Source organism: Fulvia fulva, chromosome 12 (genome assembly GCF_020509005.1).
Source record: "Fulvia fulva chromosome 12, complete sequence".
Taxonomy (NCBI): Eukaryota; Fungi; Ascomycota; class Dothideomycetes; order Mycosphaerellales; family Mycosphaerellaceae; genus Fulvia; species Fulvia fulva.
The window spans coordinates 2,044,766-2,062,898 of record NC_063023.1 but is presented as its reverse complement, the minus strand read 5'-3'; the positions used below and the strand labels follow the sequence as shown (position 1 = coordinate 2,062,898).

Here is an 18,133-nt window from a genome sequence, read left to right as displayed (position 1 = left end):
GGTATAGAACTCTCTATCTACGCAAGCCACCTACTTACCCTCACCAGGTTTGTACGCCTGCTCATGCGACTCAATCGCACGACCAGAAGGATCTGTCTGCTTGCTCCAGGTCGGTGTCCATCTCATAACAGTGCTGGCACAGTATGGTGGGAAGTGCTCGTCGAACATGCACCTATACCAATACGCCTCCTTCGAATCAGGAATGTCATCGCCCCAGTGTGGCTTGTCTTTCCGGATCGTGGCCTCGACCATCTGCTCATCTGTGACCTGCTTCTTCGCCTCGTCCTTGAGACCATCGATCCAACCGTATCCAACGCCGTCTGAGAACTGCTCTTTCTGTCTGTACAAAATGTGCTTGGGAAGGTATGGTTTCGCGCCTGGCTCGCCCTCGGTGTCGAATGCTTTGCGCATGATGTACTTCTCAATGCGTCCTTGGGACTTGTCAATCATCTTTTCAGCTGGGTCGATGTTCATGGCGACTTCGAGGAACTCCTTGTCGAGGAAAGGCACGCGGGCTTCTACGCCCCATGCGGAGGTGGATTTGTTGGCGCGAAGGCAGTCTGCGAGGTGGAGGTTCTTGACACGGCGAACGGTCTCTTCGTGGAAAGCGTTCTTGTCGGGTGCGTTGTGGAAATAGAGGTAGCCGCCGAAGATCTCGTCGGAGCCTTCGCCTGAGAGCACCATCTTCACACCCATCGCCTTGATCTTGCGGGAGAGGAGGAACATGGGTGTGCTTGCTCGGATGGTGGTAACGTCGTAGGTCTCGAGGTGGAAGATGACATCGTAGAGTGCATCGAGACCTTCTTGGATTGTGAAGGTGAAGGAGTGGTGTCTGGTGCCGAGATGTCTTGCGACTTCTTGGGCGGCCTTCGTGTCGGGTGCGCCTGGGAGACCAATTGAGAAGCTGTTGAGTTGTGACAAAAGTGGTACCGACGTCAGGTGGTAGTCCTCGTCGATACCGGCCAAGTCCTCCTCATGGATGCCGTTCTCGGTCTGGGAAACGACACCGTTGGCAACACCGTCCATGCTTGGGCTGGCGGTGCCGGAAGCCAAAGCCTGCTGACGGGCATACTCCTTCTGCAGACGGTGCGTCTCACGTTGTGCAATAGCAGCGACCAAAGAGCTGTCCAGACCGCCCGAAAGCAGAACACCATAAGGTACCTCGGCCATCAGTCTCTTTCTCACCGAACGCTCGAAGGTCTCGCGCAACAACTTCAAGTCCAATGGTGTTGTAGGAATGCTCGTGGGCTCCATAAGCCACTTTGGTGTGTAGTATCGAGTCATCTTATCGGTCTTGCTGTCGTAGATGTGACCAGGTGGGAATGCCTCGATGTTGTCGCAGACTGGGTGCAAGCATTTCAGCTCACTGGCGAAGTAGACTGCGCCGGGTGTCTGGGAAGACCGTCCAATGTAGAAGGTTGTGATACCAATTGGATCTCTTGCAGCGATCAGGCGATCCTGCTTCTTGTCATGCAGCACCCAACTGAACATGCCGTCCAAATACTTTGGTGCGTCGACATCGTGCTCTTGGTATAGTGGGATGATGACCTCACAATCGGAGTGAGTCTTGAATGGGTAGGGCTTTGCGAACTGCTTCCGTAGGATCTTGTGGTTGTAGATCTCGCCGTTGACGGCCAGCGCAATGGTGTCGTCTTCGTTGGTGATGGGCTGGCTACCGGTGTCAATGCCAACGATGGAGAGACGCTCGTGGACGAGGATGGTGTTGTTTGCGATCTTGTTGCCAGACCTTCGGACAGGTTAGCTATACTCGAGAACTACGTAGCAGTGTCGGAGATTATAGCTGATTTCTTTCCAGAACGTACCAATCTGGGCCCCTGTGTTTCACCTGCTTTCCCATACGGATCGCGGTTGGGCGAAACTTTTGTACATCGGGATGTCTACACGACTGTCAGTCGCGCTCGGGTATGTGTGGGTCGTGCGCTGTACTGGTGGCAGGCAAAGATGCCACACATCTTGCCGGCTGTCTGTCTGTCTGTGTGGTGTGAAGGAGGCAGTGAATGTGCTGGAACAGCAGACGAAGTGGTGTTGCTGGATTGACAGTCAGTGTATCAGTCACACGATAGGTGTGAAGGTTGTTTGACTCAATAATGGCTCCCCCCGCCGGACACAATCGTGACAACTTAATTTGACGCCGAAACTCGGCGATCTGATAAGATAAGTCGATGCGGAGGTTATGCAAGAGATCCATGCACGGCATCTGGTGTTACTAGTAGTAGGTTACGAGGATACCATGTTGGCCGTGCCTTTCGGGCAAGGCAGATGAAACGGCTCACATGGACTTCCGACTGACGTCTGCCAACTCTACCACCAGACACCGATAATCGTAATCAACACATCGCATTCTTACTGATTCTTGTGGTCTTGGCCAAGGAGGCTGCAGTATTTACACATCAACAAAGGAAGCCACAGGACGCGTGTAAGCCCTCCGAGCATGAGCGTGACCGACACTGCCCACGTCCACATCGCAACCGAGTAGACGACTCCGAGAGCACCAAAGGCCCTCGACATCGACACCACAGAGTCATTCCTTGTTGGCTGCGACAGTGCTGCCGCGGTGCAGCGACGCTTCGTGAGGAGGAAGCGACTGTTCGTAACGCAGGAGCGTAGGAGCGTGCCTCCCTCTAACTCTCTCACCGGTCGAAGTCGCGGTCGAAGTCGCTCGGAGCATTTCGCACAGGCTCTCATCATCATCGACATTTGCAACGACCATGCCCGCGGGTATGCGGGCGGCCTTTGCTGCAGCCACGCAACGGAACCGTGCAAGAAGCGGCTCGCTTTCGACAGTGGCCCCAGCAGAAACCGACGATGACTACATACCTGAGTTGGCCGCGGTAGCAGCATCTATTCTATACAAATCACCACTACCATCTCTCGAAGGACGACCGATATACATCCTCAATGCTGCAGCATTTCCCGATGCATTCGACGTCGATTATGACAGCTTATTGGCATACGTGCTGGCACGTCTACCCGGAGAAGAAGAGTTGATTCAAGGCGCCGAGTATGAGATTGTCTTCTTTGCTGGCGGCACACCGGATAACGCGACTGCAGAGAAGAAGTCAGGGCCGGCGACAGGGTGGTACCTGCAAGCCTACCATGTCCTTAGTCGCGCGACGAGAAAGAAGTTGCAAAAGCTGTATATTGTACATCCACGAACGTGGGTGCGCGTCTTGATCAGTGTCTTTGGAACCATCGTATCACCCAAATTCAGGAGGAAGATTGTGCATGTTACGTGCTTATCTCAGCTGGCACTGCATGTTCCAGTGGAGAAGCTGGTAATACCGCCTACTGCCTACCTGCAGGACAGAAAGGTTAGTCCGGATGTCTACGCGCCCTTCATGACTGGCAAGCGAGCGTTCGGCGTGCGACATCCTCTGCCGAAGAACATCGATTCGGGTGAAACACGTCTACCACGGGTCTTACGTGAGACGACCAGCTTTCTGCTGATGCCACCAAACATCAAGACCGAAGGCATCTTCCGCATACCGCCGCACAGTACCTTGCTGGGCATCCTGAAGGAGGCATACGATCGTGGTCAGCAGTTCATTGTCTGGAAAGAACGCGACGCCACATTCGTACAGCCCGACATGCCACCAGCACTTGTTGATGAGGTCAAGCTAGAAGATGCTTATGGAGTACATCTTGCCGCATCACTAATCAAGCAATGGTACAGAGACTTGAAAGAGCCCATTGTGCCAGAGTCGAGCTACACTGTACTGAGAGAAAAGTATCACGATCCCACGACAGAAGTCACGCCTGAAGATCTGGTTGACTTCATTATACCGACCTCGATAGCATCGCCGCTGACTGTGACTGCCCGCGAGATCATGATCCGACATCTTCTGCCGTTGCTGTCGGCGGTAGCATTGCATGAGGCAGACAACAAGATGAGTGCTGAGAATCTGGCAATATGCTTCTCAATGTGCCTCATTTGTGGTTCTGATCAGTTGAATGATGCTCAGGTGTCATCGATCGTCAAGAGGATACTACAAGCTGCAATCGAGTTGTGGCCGCAGCTACGGACAGGCATGAACATTGACTCGAAGCGCTTTACGGTTGACCTGCAACCACCTGCTGACAGCAGAGAATACGAGGACCCGCTTGAATCTGCAAAGCCGAAGAGAATCTCAGAAGCCGATGATGGAGAAAACGAGAAAGGACATAGGATACTGTTGGAAGACTCCGACAGCTCTCGTTCGCTATCTCCTGAAGGTGAGAAGCCGGCTTTGCCTCCTCGGCGACGGTCACGAGCGGCGTCCCTGGGAAAAGCACTGGCTGCGAACATTCGAGACATCGACTTGTCAAATATGCCGTCCATACAGATCCCGAAGCCCAAGATGGAGTTCCCATCACTTCCGAAGAGAAAGCCCGCGCCACACCATGCAGAACCGCCTTCGCCATATAGGGAAGATGCGCCTCTGGTCGATACTTCTGAGACGGTGACTGTACCTCCGCCTCGATACTCGTCAATGTTTGACGCTCAGGGTAGAGATTTCCAAGTCGCAGACTTTCCAGCAAGCTATGTGCCTGTCGATGGTTTTGGTCCACTGAGAAGAGCAGAGTTCAGCTTCCAGAAAGGCCGAGATGAGATCAAGAGATCGTCCGCTCCCGAGCCAAGGATCGAGCCGCAGGACATTCATGTCGCGGTACCACACAGAAAGCCAGTTTCGTCCCACAAGACTTCGCCGAATGCAAGTGCGGACCCTTCACCGAGCGTATCTCGCAGCAGCTCGTCAGGCACTAACGCCATGTTGGCTCGCATGGCAGCGCAGCAGGCTGCGGATAGCATGGCTATGAAGACCAACAATGAAAGCACGAAACCTATACCAATCGCCATCGACACGAGCAACATGGTATCCACGTCCACCGACACTTCGGCCAAGTCAGCTGTATCAGAAGGCGATGGCGTCTTTCGCAAACCCTCATGGCCAGCATCCGCCAGTCGACAACCCTCCAATATTCAATCCCTCGCACGACCTGCCCTCCCTACACGGAAGTCTAACACAATACCTATGATTGCCAACCACGACGGCAGCAGAGATGGTCGCGGTTCGCTGAGCGCACCTCACGTGCCCAAACCACGAACACCATCACCCGGCCTGCTGAAGCGCATGGAGAGTATGGAGTCTAATAAATCCACGCATAGTCTTGAGCCGAAGAAGCTCAACCTAAAGAAAGCGAGCGTGGACGACCTACGAAGACTCTACGAAGAACGAGCCACAACGGTACAAAGTCTGGCAGAGGCTGGAAGAAGGGCATCGAATCAACAATAGGACGGTTGTTGCGATTTACCCCGAGCTGGTCTACCACCACCGATTCCTAGATGGAAATGGGTCAAGACTGAGCATTGAAGCGTTTGATCTTTTGCTGAAGCATCGCGAGGAGTTTGACGGGCATGGCATGCTCTTTTGTAACTGGGAGCATTAATGCAAACGTTGGATCCTTGCATTTTTTGTGGTTCTGTATTAGTGAGATATGATACCCTAAGATAGTAGCATGGATGCATTCATGAAGCGAGGTAGTCGTAATTTCGATATACTCTGTATACTTTGCAGGTGTATGATTCCATGCAAACCCTCGGTGGCCAAGACATGCTGCCATCAGGCACGCGACTGCCTTAGCATTCGCCTCTACCTGCCCTAGCCAGTTCTGCTTTAGCCTTGGTTGCACCAGATCTGACCATGTTCCGACATCACATCGTCTCTTGTTCGTCGTCTTTCCTCTAGCATTACTCCGTCTTTCGCCACACTGAGACCGTACGCGGCCTACGGTCTTTGACAAGCATTTGTACACTTTAGCATGCCGGCCATCGAGATGGTGCCACGGTCTCACGACGAACCGGAGTTGAGCAGAGCCCAAGACGATCTTTGACCGGGATGACGAAGTGTGCTTGCGGAAACAGATCAACAGAGTCCATGAAAAAGTCAGTGGGGGAGGCCATGAAGTCTTGACGGGGACACGGGGGACACACCCCGTGCACCGGATGAGAATAGAGCTACCGCATCGCTTGTGTGTAGCGTGAAGTCTATACGACCTCCTTGCAAAGCAGCGCCCAGGTTCTCGGCATTAATAGTTTGAGTTCCAGACGATGACGAAGACTGTTGCTGGAACTTCACAGCGACAACCGTCTGGTGGGAGCTACAACAACACTACCACACACTGCCAGACCCGGGCGCCAGGTACTATGGAATACGAGGATCGCCGACGCACACCATAGTCTGCTCACGATACATGACATTCATGCTGTGGCGGTGGCTAAGACCGCGATATGCCGGATACGAGACTTTGGAGCATTCTCTTATGTTGCCTCCTTTCGCTACAAGACTTCACGGTAGAAGCCAAAGGCCAAGAGAAGCATGATATCCCACTCATTGGAAACGGAAGTGTCTATGCGAGCAAATGCAATGCCGCCAAACAGAGCTGGGTCAAGGCGTCGGGAAGCTCTTTCGTGTCGGAGACGACGTTCAACAGCACCTACGAGATACGGGCGTCAAGTACAGTCTACACGACTTTGACGTATCTGAGCAACAACGCAACAGCGGCAACTCCATACACTCTCTGCGACGGCTACCCACGCATCAATGGCAGCAGAACAGTCACATCATCCTACGTGCCATATACGGTCACTTCAACGACACTCGAAACAACTTCGGTCTTCTCGACACTTCCAGCTCCAAACTGTACGATCAACAGCAGTGACTGTGCTCAGCTGAAGCAGGCGTACGAAACGGAAAACGCGCGGTACTCTAGCTTTATTTCTGCAAGCCCAGCTGCTTACACCGCTCCGCCTAGCGCGACATCTCCGATCTGTGGTCCTGCTACCTTGACCTCTTTCTCGTCAGCTGTGGACGATGGAGTGTGTGTGATGAATAAAGCATCAGTACAGTTGCTCTACTGGCCAGTAACAGTACCATCATCGTGTGACTCGTGCCACAGGAGCGACTGCCCGACCACTACTCCAGCACCGTCTGTGTCTGGGAAAGTAAACACTGCCGTGTGGCACAACATCACTTTGACCAGCCCGACGGTGTACATTGCCTTCGAAGGATCCTGGTCTTTTACGAGCGATGGAAAGGATTATACCGAGCCAGCTCAGCTTGTGATTCCGCAAAGTGCCCACGCAGTGTCTAGCCTCTGCGGCAAGCCAGGCGGTGGCTATGGACCGCCTCAGAAAGTCAACTATGCCAACTTCAACTCGCCCGTGCCTGCGGATGTCTATCGATGCCAGCCAAGCTGCTATAGGAGTCCGCCGCCTTACCCACCAGTGCCTTATACTGCTGCGCAAACGTATACATATCCCAACATGACATCGATAATGACCGGCACGGGAACGACATATCTGAGCATAGCACCCACCAATCTCTGCTCGACGATTTGGGACGACTATTCACCAGTGCTGTCAATACCAGAGGCCTTCAAGACGATCAGACCAGCTGGATACGTGGACTTCCTAGGACAAGACAGCATCTGCCAATTCGTCTTTGACGAGGACGCCGTTCTCTTCGACCCTCCAATCGCGTTGACAGAGGCGCAATCTGTCGTAAAGCCGACGTTGCCTGCCGACAACCCTGCTCAGCCTACTGCAGCGGATACTTACACGACGCTACCAGCCGAGACAGGCCAGCCGAACAAGCCGACTCCTCCGCAGAATCCTGCAACGCCGGGTGGATATACACCGCCTGTTCAACCGACCCCGCCACCTGGAGGTGGGAGGCTTGAGCAGACTGCGACCAAGCTGAACGTCGGAGGGTATATCGCAACAGGCCTCGGCTTGACGATCCCCAACAACGGTGGGCAGAACAGTGGCGGCCCGAATGATGGAGGACAGAACAACGGCGATGTGACGATTGCTGTCGCGCCTGGTGGCCAAGGGCTGGTCATCAATGGCGCCACAACCACACTTGATGCACATTCACCTGGTAGGACGGGATCTGGAGGATCGTCGGAATCTGCTGAAGTGGGAGTCATCACAATAGCAGGTCAACCAAGGACCTTCATCAAGCAAGGTTCGCAAGTGATCATCGATGGGCAAACCATCAACCCAGGTGGAAGTGCTGTCGTCGGCGGGCAGACAGTGACCCTCGGCTCCGACGGTTCACACGTCGTGGTTGGCTCCGACGGCTCACACGTCGTGGTTGGCTCTAGCAGCGGTCAAACTACTGTCGAACTGAAGCCGACCGGGACCGCTTCTATCAGTGGCGGGGACCGAACAGGCTACATCACCGCTGCAGGCTCCACACTTGCATACAGTGTCATCGACGGTACAACACTGATCGACGGCAAGACTCTGAAGCCAGATAGCGCTGTGACGCTCACATCGGCAAGGTCGTCGCACTCGACTACGAAGATGAGCAACAGCCAGACGACGAGTACGGAAGATAGACCTACGAGTACCACGTCGACTGGTGCGGTGGTGTCAATGTTGAATATATCAGACTGGCGATGCCAGATTGTACTTATGCTGGGTTTTATGGCGTTATTGGCGGGAATGTAAAAGCATATGGGCTGGATACCAGGTGCAATGAACATGGATGTGAGATAGAGGTAGATGCTAATGTAATATGGGAACATATCACAATGAAATATGGGAACATATCACAATGACGCACATGAGTGCTGTTTCATTGCCCAGCGTGATTTATCCGTTCTACTTCCTGTTGACACGAGCCCTTCGCTCAAGTACTAGTACCAGTACTAGTGCTAGACTCCGTCGCTGCTACTGTCTCGCCATTCGGACGTCTTTCTAAGGAACTGAGTGGCCACTGCAGCCACTGAAGATACGCCGGGTGAAGCTGCTGCTGTATAGCTTCCATGATGTGAGGACCCCACCCGTCCAGGTACCAAGCCTGCTTGTTCTGCGCCATGAGCACCAAAAAGTGGGCCAATATCACTAGTGCCATCGGTCGTCTGCTTTGTATTAATGCGACGTACTCGCCGTCCAGTCTGTATAGCCATGCGAAGATGTTTTCAGAGGCTAGTTTGATGTCGTTTGAGTCGCTGTGCTTGACGTATACTCCTGAGAAGCAGGTTTGAAGATCATCGAGTGGTCGTATGTATTTCTCACACGTTGCATCTTCAGCCCTCAGGGCGTCGATTGAGTTGCGTAGATTCTATCACTGTCAGCGAAAGTCATGGCGCGGTTGGAGATTCTCACCTGTAGAGCCTTCTCCACGCCCGGTATCTGCGTCTCCGGGTTGACGGGCTCCTTCGTGACTCCTTCTGCTGTCGGTGCCGGTGCAATGATATCGAGGGCATCGCGTGATTGCTCTATGATAGATTTGACGCCTTGGAGTAAGCCTAGCCATTCTGGCTCGTGATCGTCGCTGTAGATGAGGTACTGGCCTACAAGATATGGTGTGTTAGCTGTGCTGCAAAAGCTTGCCTCAGTGCGCCAGTCAGCAGCACGCAGCGGGGAGCAGTGAAGTGCGCTCCGCACATTGACTGCTCCCATGTCTCTTCTGCTCTGACCACGTACCTGGCTGTGGCCCGCGACCGAAGCTGCAGAAAGCAAGCATCATGGAGGCAATCCATAGCGCAGTCGCACTTCGATGTGGGTCCGCTAATGCAGCCATCATCCCGTTGATAGCAATTGACTGAAGTGCTGCGGATCTTCTTATACAGTCCGCTGCTCTGTCGGAGTAGGTGCGACCGAGATGAAGTGCGGAAAGAGCCAAAAGCAACTGTGCGACGTACTCATGCGTGAACGCATATTTCGAAATGTTATTCCGCCACATGACCGCTCCCAAGTCGTCGTGCGCGAAGCTATGACAAGCTACAGTCAACCAGTGGTGCCATAGCTCCATGTCGAATAGGTCGAAGGCGAATTTGGCGGGCGCATGGTAAGCATACGGCAGAGGTGCTGGAGCGAACGCGGGTGTGCTTCCGTAGCCCGAAGAGGTTGCTATGCTAACAGCAGGATCCGACCCGTTTGCATAGTATGGAGATGCTGGCAATCCATCGTCTGGTTGTGTCGGCGTTCTGTACCGAGTCGAAGTGGAAGGGCTATAGTCGCAAGGTGTGGACCGTCGGCGGCACATCGTGCATGCTGGCTTGGCTTCGTCGCACTGTAGCGTGAGTAGAGTCAGTATTCGCCTTGTCGTTTTTGGCAAATCCATCGTGCTTCGAACAGAATATTGCACTCTGAGCCGCCGGATATGGTTGCAGCGCTAGAAGGTGTCGCAAAAATCTCGAGAGCGACTGACCTTGACACGGCGTCTTTTACATTCAACACATCCTAGTCTCGATTTCCGGTGTGTCTTCCGAGCTAGGTAAGCTTCGTTGTGAGCGGTTGCCACACTTTCGCTCTGATGTTGTTGATCCATAGGTCCTGTGTGATGTTCTCGGACCTTGAGTCAAGCTGAGGAAGGGAAGGATGAAATGCGAAGTGCAATCGTATCCGGCTGTTCGGAACCCCCGTTGAGGAAGCTTCCTGACCAATCGTTATGACTAGCTTGTCCTCAATCCTCGTGGGTCTTTCTTCCGTTCTGTAATGTTCGTGAGGATTGTGAGTCTCAGGAAAGCGGATATGATGCTGATTGGATCTCTGCGCTTCAACTCGCTCGACAAAATGATTCTGTGGCCCAGATCGCTGGAGCCGTGTTCGATTGCCAAGAGCGTGGTATTCTGAAAGAGGCAAACAATGACGCACCTCATGGACAGTTGCGAGTACGAAGCCGACAGTGACGGCCTGGAGTGTGGTAAAACCACGCCATGGCCTTGCATCGGCAAGCAGATAAGTTGGCTCGCAGGCTCGGGGTCTCGAGAGACTTCTTGCTCAAGAACGTCTTTTGGCTCAATCGCAACACACTTTTCCAGTCGCTACAGTCTTTCTTTCCGCGCTCAGAATGTCTCTTCCAACGTCGAGCGACGGCACTCCTCCAGTTCTGTTCCAATATGATCCGAACCCAGTGGCAGCTTGCATATTCATCGCTGGCTTCGGCCTGTGTACTATTGGACACTTCGTCCAGATGTGTTGGCTGAGAACCTGGTACTTCATACCTTTCATCATCGGCTGCCTTCGTAAGCGTGTCGACTAGACCATCTCCATTGTGATGCTGACTTTTGCGACCAGTTGAGACCTTTGGGTACTACGGACGGTTTTGGTGCTCGCAGTCACCCCAAGACTATGGCGCCTATGTCATGCAGCTTCTGCTCATCCTGCCAGCTCCAGTCTTCCTGGCCGCCACCATGTACATGTCGATCCGCCGAATCATCGAAGCGCTAGAAGCGGACGAACTGTCGCCAATCAGACCCAGTCTGATGTCGAAGCTGTTCGTACTGGGCGATATCATCTGCTTCATCATCCAGGTGGCCGGAACCGGAATGCAAGTCACCACGAGCACCGACACACAGCATATCGGTGGCATCGTCACGGTCGTTGGCCTGATATTTCAGATCTTGGTGTTCGCACTGTTCGTGGCGATGGTGTGGAAGTTCCTATGCAGATGCAGGCTGCAAGACCGGACAGACATGGTTCCGTGGAAACGCTATATTGTGGCTCTCCTGGCCGCCTGTGCGCTCATTGTGTTGAGGAATCTGGTCAGGGGCATAGAGCATGCGCAGGGAGCTGGTAGCTACATCAGTACCCACGAAGCCTTCGCTTATATCTTCGAAGCGCTGTTCATGCTGGCTGTGGTTGTATTGTTTCTGATCTATCAGCCTGGCAGATTGCAGAGGAGCCTGAGGTTGTTGAAGTCGAGCGTTCACATGGAGATGCAAACCACGACTGGCAGCCAAAATGAAGGCTTGATGCCGAAGTCTGATGAGAGGCGGTATCAGCCCCATCGAGCATCAAGGGCGATACATATGCGAAGAGCGTGAGGTGAAGCGAGTTCCCTTTGGGTTCGGCTGGAGCTTTGTTCGATATGCAATCGGGCTGAGGTGGCGCTGCGCTGTTCGAAGGGTCTGTTGATGATGGCTTCCGGGCGGGTGAGGTGAAGTGAAAGCAGGAGGTGAAGTCAAGGTTGGCCGCGGAAGAAGGGAGATGCCGCGGCATAGTCTGATGGTCTTTCAGTCGGCGACCGCTTCTGAGCTGCTGGATGGGGTGCCTACTTCTGAAGATGTACATGCGCCTTCACGCGCCATCAGGAATTTTACAGCCCACATGATAGCTTGGTCAACGGTACTACACGCATCATCCCTACGAGAACTGCAGTGACCGTGGTACCTACACGTTCCAGCCTCCGTCGACACTGATTGTTTGTCCAGTGATGTAGCTCGCCGCATCACTAAGCAAGAAGAGGACGACTTCCCCGACTTCTTCAGCTTCTGCTTTGCGGGCGATCGGTAAAGCAGCAATGCGCTTTGCGAGTTGCTCTCCCTTACCCTCGTTCACGACACGGAACATTGGTGTGTCGATGCAGCCTGGGGCGACTGCGTTGCAACGAATGCCTTTCGGTCCGTAGTCAGTCGCCACAACCCTGGTCAAGCCGACCACGCCATGTTTCGATACGCCATACTGCATGAAAGTGAGTGAGCACGTGCTCGTTACAGTCGCGTGAGGAACGACAGCACTTACAGCTCCGGATCCAGGCAATGCTTTGATGCCAGCAAGGCTCGCAGCATTAACGATGGATCCCCCTTTCTCCATCAACTTCACCTCTTCTTTGATGCAATGCATCATTCCCTTGGCTCAGCTGTCAGCATGCGGCAGGAGATCGCTATAATGCACAATGCTTACAGTCAAGTCTACCCCGATGATCCTCTCCCAGTCTTCCTCGTCCTGATCCTCCACCAGCGATCCCATAGTGTGACTGATGACGCCGGCAAAGTTCACAGCACCATCGAGACGTCCGAATTTCTCTTTGGTTTGGACGAGCCAGTCTCGAACTTGTGTTAGATTTCTGACATCGAGCTCGTAGGTCATAACCTTGCTGGTGTCAGAACTGATGGCAGCTGTAGCCGCAGCCAGATTCTCTGCATTGCAGTCTGCAATGCTGAGCTTCGCGCCTCTGTCATGAAGCGTTCTGGCGATTGCAAGGCCCATACCACTGGCACCGCCAGTGATGGCTACGACTTTACCGGCGAAGGATGCCATGATCTTTCCTGGAGCTAGGTTCTGGAACAAAGCAACAAATGAGTCTGCACCTCTTCAGCTTCGCATGGAAGATGTATTCTGGCATACTTATATGTAGCATTAGCTCACCCTGGTATTGCTGAACGCCTCCAATGAACACGGCATGTACATCTTGACCTCGACCTGAAACGGGTAGTCAAGAGCGTCGGAAGAGGTTGCTGGAGCTCGTGCGATCCTTGCCGTTTCTGCAGTACCTACGACCGTGCTTCCGGCCAGGCGAGGGGGTGTAGGATCAGGGCGAAGCGTTGGAGACGATCGATCGTGTATGGCGTTGCGAGGCGTGCAGCGAAAGTCGCTCCAACATCGGGGTCTATTTCAGTCTGTACCGTAAGAGCTCCTACACGAGAGCCAGATGACCTATTGGGCTTGAGAGCTTGCCCACCTGCAATGCTTGCTCTGGGTGCATGATGGACGCGAAGTGTGGTGGAAGTGGCTTGCCATCAAGAAGGTCCATCCGGGTCATCTCCTCCTTAGAGGCAAGCACGATCTACGCGGAAGATGGCTAAAAGTCGATGAGATGTGAGATGCTGCCACGACTTTTGCAGGCACCACTTGAACGCAAAATGGTGACGTATCACGTGCGTATATCGTCGCCGGCACAAGCACAAACAATCGTGGTGCATGCCAACCCTTTGGTTTACCACTACTATACTCTTCAAATGTCCGCAGCAAGGCATGATTCGGTCATGCGTTTGGCGGCGGACAGCATGCCTCGAGCAAAGTCGCGAGAAAGCGCGGCACTTTCACCAAACTGTTGTTCGGAGAGATGATCACAGCATGCCAGATCACTATGCAACACTAGATGTTGCATCTAATGCCTCACCAAAGGACATCAAGAAGTATGCACATATGCAGCGCCACGGTCCTCACCGGAATCTCTCTGACCTGCTGGCAGGCAATTCTACAAGCTGTCCAAAGCGAATCACCCCGACTTGCACCCGGACGAGGAGAACGCCTCGAAACGATTCGTGAAGATTAGCGAAGCATGGGCAGTACTGGGTTCTCCGGACAAGAAGCAGCGCTATGATCGTGACTTCTTCCGAGCTCAACAATCCTCTGGGCACGCGAGCAGTGGAAACATTCCGCACGGCAGCTATTCATCAGCGCAGACAGGCCCTGGTGGACGCCCGCCTAGTGGTTTGAGTCGACGACGAACGACGTTTCGCGGTCCTCCGCCATCATTCTATCGTAGTGGTGGCTGGGGCGAACACTCTGCCAAGCGAGAAGAGCACGCGTCGAAGGCGTCGAACACCAACGAGACATCTGGAGAATCAGCGAGTGGACCAAAAGGCCCTGGCATGGGTCCTGGTGGATTTGCAGGAGGCTTCGACGGTTCTGTACCACACTTCAACAACCAAGCGCATACTGCAACTCATGAAGAGCTGGCAGCAAGAGCACGCGTAAGGCGGAGGCGAACTGTTCAGTATGAGAGCGCAGAGATGAGTGGTGGAGGCGGCGGCCGCTCTGTACTTTTCAACTTCTTTATGGTGACGGGACTACTTGGGGCTGTTGCAATGATATCGAGCATGGTATATGGAGGAAACGAAAGACGACGGCAGAACAAGGCAGATACCACGATCTAGAAGCACGATATACAATAGAGGCGCTGGGTAGCACCATAGAAGGAAAGCCAATGCATCGCAAGATACGGACAGGAGATTCGTGAAAGCTTATGCTACAGCCATGACAGATACTGGTACCCTTTCGACGTTTGCAAATTACAGGAACAACCTGAGCTTCAGGAACCACAACATGAAAGAGTAGCGAGGCATTTGCATAACGAGGCATTTGCAAACCGATACAAACCAGTCGTGGCTCACCTGAGACGATCCAGGCCACGATGCACCCATACGGCTAAGCGGCATGGCCACCATAGGGCAGCTATACGACAGACCGGCATGAGCCACATTCGCACTTTACAGGGGTCTCATTTGGTAAGCCACAAACACTTTCGTACGATGGATACATTGAGCCTCGTCAGCTCCACTGATCTAAGCTGAGCGGTGAAAGCGATGCCTAACGGGCAATTGCAGGCCTTATAGTTAGGTCGTCTACCCCGGCTTCCACTTCGCAAGCCGGTCATCACCTTGAACTCAACAACAAGATATCGTCGACACGCCCACCATGCACTTCCACCACAGTCACAGTGACTACACCCCCGTGACACCAGTCACGCATACTGCCAACTGTAACATGTCCTGTGCATCAAGAGGAGAAGAAGCACAGTACGACATCTATCCAAAACAGAACCTCTCCCACGAACAACGCCAAGCTGTCCAGCAAAATTTGCGAAACCTGGTCCAAGACGTCGAGGAGAAGCAACATCCTGTCACTGGTACTGTGTGCTGGTCTACTCGACTTGCTAAGGAACATGCAAACTTGCTGAAGCGAAGTCCTGAGTTCAATGATCATGTGGGTTAACTGACAGCGGGACGGCTTGAAGGATTGTGAGCTGATGTGAGATAGGTCAGGAGCTATAACGTTGCCTGCGATTGCTGTAAGCCGCAGATTAGGAGGTCTGGATCATCGATGAGCTCGACGAACAGTGTTTGAGGGCTGGGTCTTGCTTCTCCTCGACATGTTAGGCAGACAAATGGGCCGTTCACCAGTCACCCGACACGGACACGAAGCTCAAATTCGTCAGTGAGCATGTGACATTGATATACGCACGCGAGCTTCTTGCCGCTCATGAAACTTCCCTCGCCCCGCAACAGCCGACCCAGAACTTCTCCAAGCACGCAGGCTCGCATGCTACGCCAGCAAACATGACCGGACTCGACACGGCGATGAATAGCCCTGGAACCTCACGTCGACCCGCCTCAACTCCCGCTAAGATATGCTACTTCCTCGACAAGATACCACCCGAGGGGCGTCTCATGATCTACGAGTACCACTTCGCCACCTTCAAACTCGACTACAGCACTATCGACATCTACACCAGTTTGCAGCCACCCCTTCTCAACGTCTGCAAGCTCATGCGTGAAGAGGCGCTATCTCTATACGAGGCGCGCATCAGGGAGAGCAAGGGCGTGGTTCGCGAGACCCGGGAAATTGAGCGACAGAGAGCAGATGCAGATTACGATGCGCGCGGTGAGATCTTTGCTAGCAAGGAGGAGCACGTTTCCTACTCGTATAGGGTGGTCAAGCAGATGACGGCGTCCATGAAGGCCAATCGTGCTCACATGGTTGAGCTGGCTAGGATCCAGATGGTGCAGGATGGAAAGGTGGACCCAGAGTTGGCGGAGTGGTTGGAGACTACTGGGCGAAAGCATGAGGCGAAGATGGGTTGGAGCATTGGGGAGTAGTGTTTGAGGATCGATTGGGGTGTATGAGAACCAGGCTGCATTGATCAGTGGCAAGTATTGATGGGGCCGTCTGAGGATCAAGGTACGAGGCCGGGTGACACAGTTGGTTGCCGCCGGCGCTTCGACTGATTAACGAAGCAAAGGCCATTGCTTAAACACGCTGGCGTGCAGCTAATTAGCAAGGCCGTACTGATGCAGTCGAGCTTGTAGCGCGCCGTGTTTTTCGCGGCTATGCCCGTTCAACAGCATTTCAAGAAATAAAGTCGAGACCCAAGCCGGCAACGTACTGTGTCACCAGCCCTTGATATCGTCCAGCGATCGGTGATGTATGTAATGTCAGAAGCGATGGGTCTGTGCGGCAAGCACGCCCCTCAGCTCCGCTCCTTCTCTTAACTTCTGCAGCTGCGACACTAACACAAAACAAACAGACCGAGAGCACAGCCGCACAGTATGGAAAACGAAAAGTCACCCAACCCGATCAGCAGCATCGACAGCACGAGAAATGAAGCCGCCACAAAATCCAAGCACAACCTCACCACCATACCACCAGAACTTCGCCTCCTCATCTACGAGATATGCTTCTCAACATTCCACTTCGACAGCTCCAAGCCCCAGCCCGGCATTCTCTACACATGCAAGATCATCCACCAGGAGGCTTTGAAGCCATACGAAGCACGCATCATGGCGGTCAAAGATGAAGAACGCACGAATCAACAGCAAGCAAACACGTCACTGCAGCGCCGTCTCGACAGCCCGTCGATAGGCTTGGCTGAGAGATTGTCATTGCAGTTGGCGCACATGAAGCTAGAGCTCGAGCGGTTCAATATCAGTACAGATCTCGAGTTCGAGCATGCGAAGGTGCATAGGCTGCAGTTCGGGAGCTGGTTCAAGCAGCCGCGGAGGAAGGCTAGTGTAAGCTACATGAAAGGTGTGGTGATTCCGAAATGAGGTAGAGTCTCGCTCGAGTGAGTGCAGAAGTTGGGTTCACGTGTGCATATGCTTGTGCAGGAGATGAGGTTAGGTGGGCGCATGATCTGACGCCTCACCTCTACTAGCTTATAGGTAGCTACTACATCGCCGTTCCTCGAATCTACGTCTCGAACAAATGCGATATGGCCAGTGATCACCACCAAATCAGGGAATGCGAATCCATGAACAGCACCAACACGAAGTGCTACCTCCCCAATATACCACCAGAGCTCCGACTCATCATATATGATTTCTACTTCTCCGACTTCAAGATCAACCACGCTATCATCGAAAGGTATGTCGAGCTATCAAGTACGCACTCGACATAGAGGAAGGCTGACACCTCATTCTCAGCAATCCGAATCTACAGCCCGCCCTGCTGCACGTTTGTAGGCTGATACGCGAAGAAGCCTTGGACGCATATGGCGGATGGCTCGAGGGCTATGAGGGCAGGCGTCACATCGAGAATTACGAGGGTTACAGAGCGCTCCAAAAACTTGTGCCTCCCTGCAAAGAATATCCACCGAGTCATCTTCGTAGCTGGGAGGCGGACTGGATGCTAAACGTCCCAGTCAGCAAGGCCATGCCGAGGGACTACCAGGTCGAGATGAGGAAGATCGAGAAGGCAAGACAGAGAAGGTAGGATCTGCGAGTGTGAACGACTCGAGGATGTATCCAGGTGGCCATCGAGGCAAGCGGTATCAGGTGTCGACACATTTAGGAGTCATGTCAGAAGGAGGTATACTAGATTGCTTCATGTCTT

At 53.4% G+C, this 18,133-nt stretch overlaps 9 protein-coding genes across 9 annotated transcripts; 6 read left to right on the top strand and 3 right to left on the bottom strand.

The window, feature by feature from the left end:
- Positions 1-30: 30 nt before the first annotated feature.
- CLAFUR5_13900 (Asparagine synthetase [glutamine-hydrolyzing] 2) lies at positions 31-1,973 on the bottom strand (the record flags this gene model as incomplete). Its single annotated transcript, XM_047913048.1, has 3 exons — positions 31-1,747; positions 1,824-1,898; positions 1,948-1,973. The coding sequence occupies 3 exons, from the start codon at positions 1,971-1,973 to the stop codon at positions 31-33; spliced, it is 1,818 nt and encodes a 605-aa protein (XP_047769112.1).
- Positions 1,974-2,729: 756 nt separating this feature from the next.
- CLAFUR5_13899 (Rho GTPase-activating protein 8) lies at positions 2,730-5,294 on the top strand (the record flags this gene model as incomplete). Its single annotated transcript, XM_047913047.1, has 1 exon — positions 2,730-5,294. One exon carries the CDS (start codon positions 2,730-2,732, stop codon positions 5,292-5,294), a length of 2,565 nt encoding a protein of 854 aa, XP_047768594.1.
- Positions 5,295-6,289: 995 nt separating this feature from the next.
- On the top strand, positions 6,290-8,515 carry CLAFUR5_13898 (uncharacterized protein; the record flags this gene model as incomplete). The annotated part of the gene is made up of 1 exon (XM_047913046.1): positions 6,290-8,515. One exon carries the CDS (start codon positions 6,290-6,292, stop codon positions 8,513-8,515), a length of 2,226 nt encoding a protein of 741 aa, XP_047769003.1.
- A 181-nt stretch (positions 8,516-8,696) lies between these two features.
- Positions 8,697-10,343, bottom strand: CLAFUR5_13897 (uncharacterized protein; the record flags this gene model as incomplete). The annotated part of the gene is made up of 4 exons (XM_047913045.1): positions 8,697-9,131; positions 9,176-9,363; positions 9,497-10,085; positions 10,224-10,343. The coding sequence occupies 4 exons, from the start codon at positions 10,341-10,343 to the stop codon at positions 8,697-8,699; spliced, it is 1,332 nt and encodes a 443-aa protein (XP_047768590.1).
- Positions 10,344-10,865: 522 nt separating this feature from the next.
- On the top strand, positions 10,866-11,841 carry CLAFUR5_13896 (uncharacterized protein; the record flags this gene model as incomplete). The annotated part of the gene is made up of 2 exons (XM_047913044.1): positions 10,866-11,040; positions 11,093-11,841. 2 exons carry the CDS (start codon positions 10,866-10,868, stop codon positions 11,839-11,841), a joined length of 924 nt encoding a protein of 307 aa, XP_047768591.1.
- A 346-nt stretch (positions 11,842-12,187) lies between these two features.
- On the bottom strand, positions 12,188-13,057 carry CLAFUR5_13895 (Short-chain dehydrogenase/reductase aba4; the record flags this gene model as incomplete). Its single annotated transcript, XM_047913043.1, has 3 exons — positions 12,188-12,478; positions 12,539-12,646; positions 12,701-13,057. The coding sequence occupies 3 exons, from the start codon at positions 13,055-13,057 to the stop codon at positions 12,188-12,190; spliced, it is 756 nt and encodes a 251-aa protein (XP_047768588.1).
- Positions 13,058-13,717: 660 nt separating this feature from the next.
- On the top strand, positions 13,718-14,679 carry CLAFUR5_13894 (uncharacterized protein; the record flags this gene model as incomplete). The annotated part of the gene is made up of 2 exons (XM_047913042.1): positions 13,718-13,935; positions 13,992-14,679. 2 exons carry the CDS (start codon positions 13,718-13,720, stop codon positions 14,677-14,679), a joined length of 906 nt encoding a protein of 301 aa, XP_047768589.1.
- A 541-nt stretch (positions 14,680-15,220) lies between these two features.
- Positions 15,221-16,401, top strand: CLAFUR5_13893 (uncharacterized protein; the record flags this gene model as incomplete). Its single annotated transcript, XM_047913041.1, has 2 exons — positions 15,221-15,508; positions 15,706-16,401. 2 exons carry the CDS (start codon positions 15,221-15,223, stop codon positions 16,399-16,401), a joined length of 984 nt encoding a protein of 327 aa, XP_047768593.1.
- A 450-nt stretch (positions 16,402-16,851) lies between these two features.
- Positions 16,852-18,013, top strand: CLAFUR5_13892 (uncharacterized protein; the record flags this gene model as incomplete). Its single annotated transcript, XM_047913040.1, has 3 exons — positions 16,852-17,329; positions 17,464-17,665; positions 17,764-18,013. The coding sequence occupies 3 exons, from the start codon at positions 16,852-16,854 to the stop codon at positions 18,011-18,013; spliced, it is 930 nt and encodes a 309-aa protein (XP_047769001.1).
- Positions 18,014-18,133: the final 120 nt, after the last annotated feature.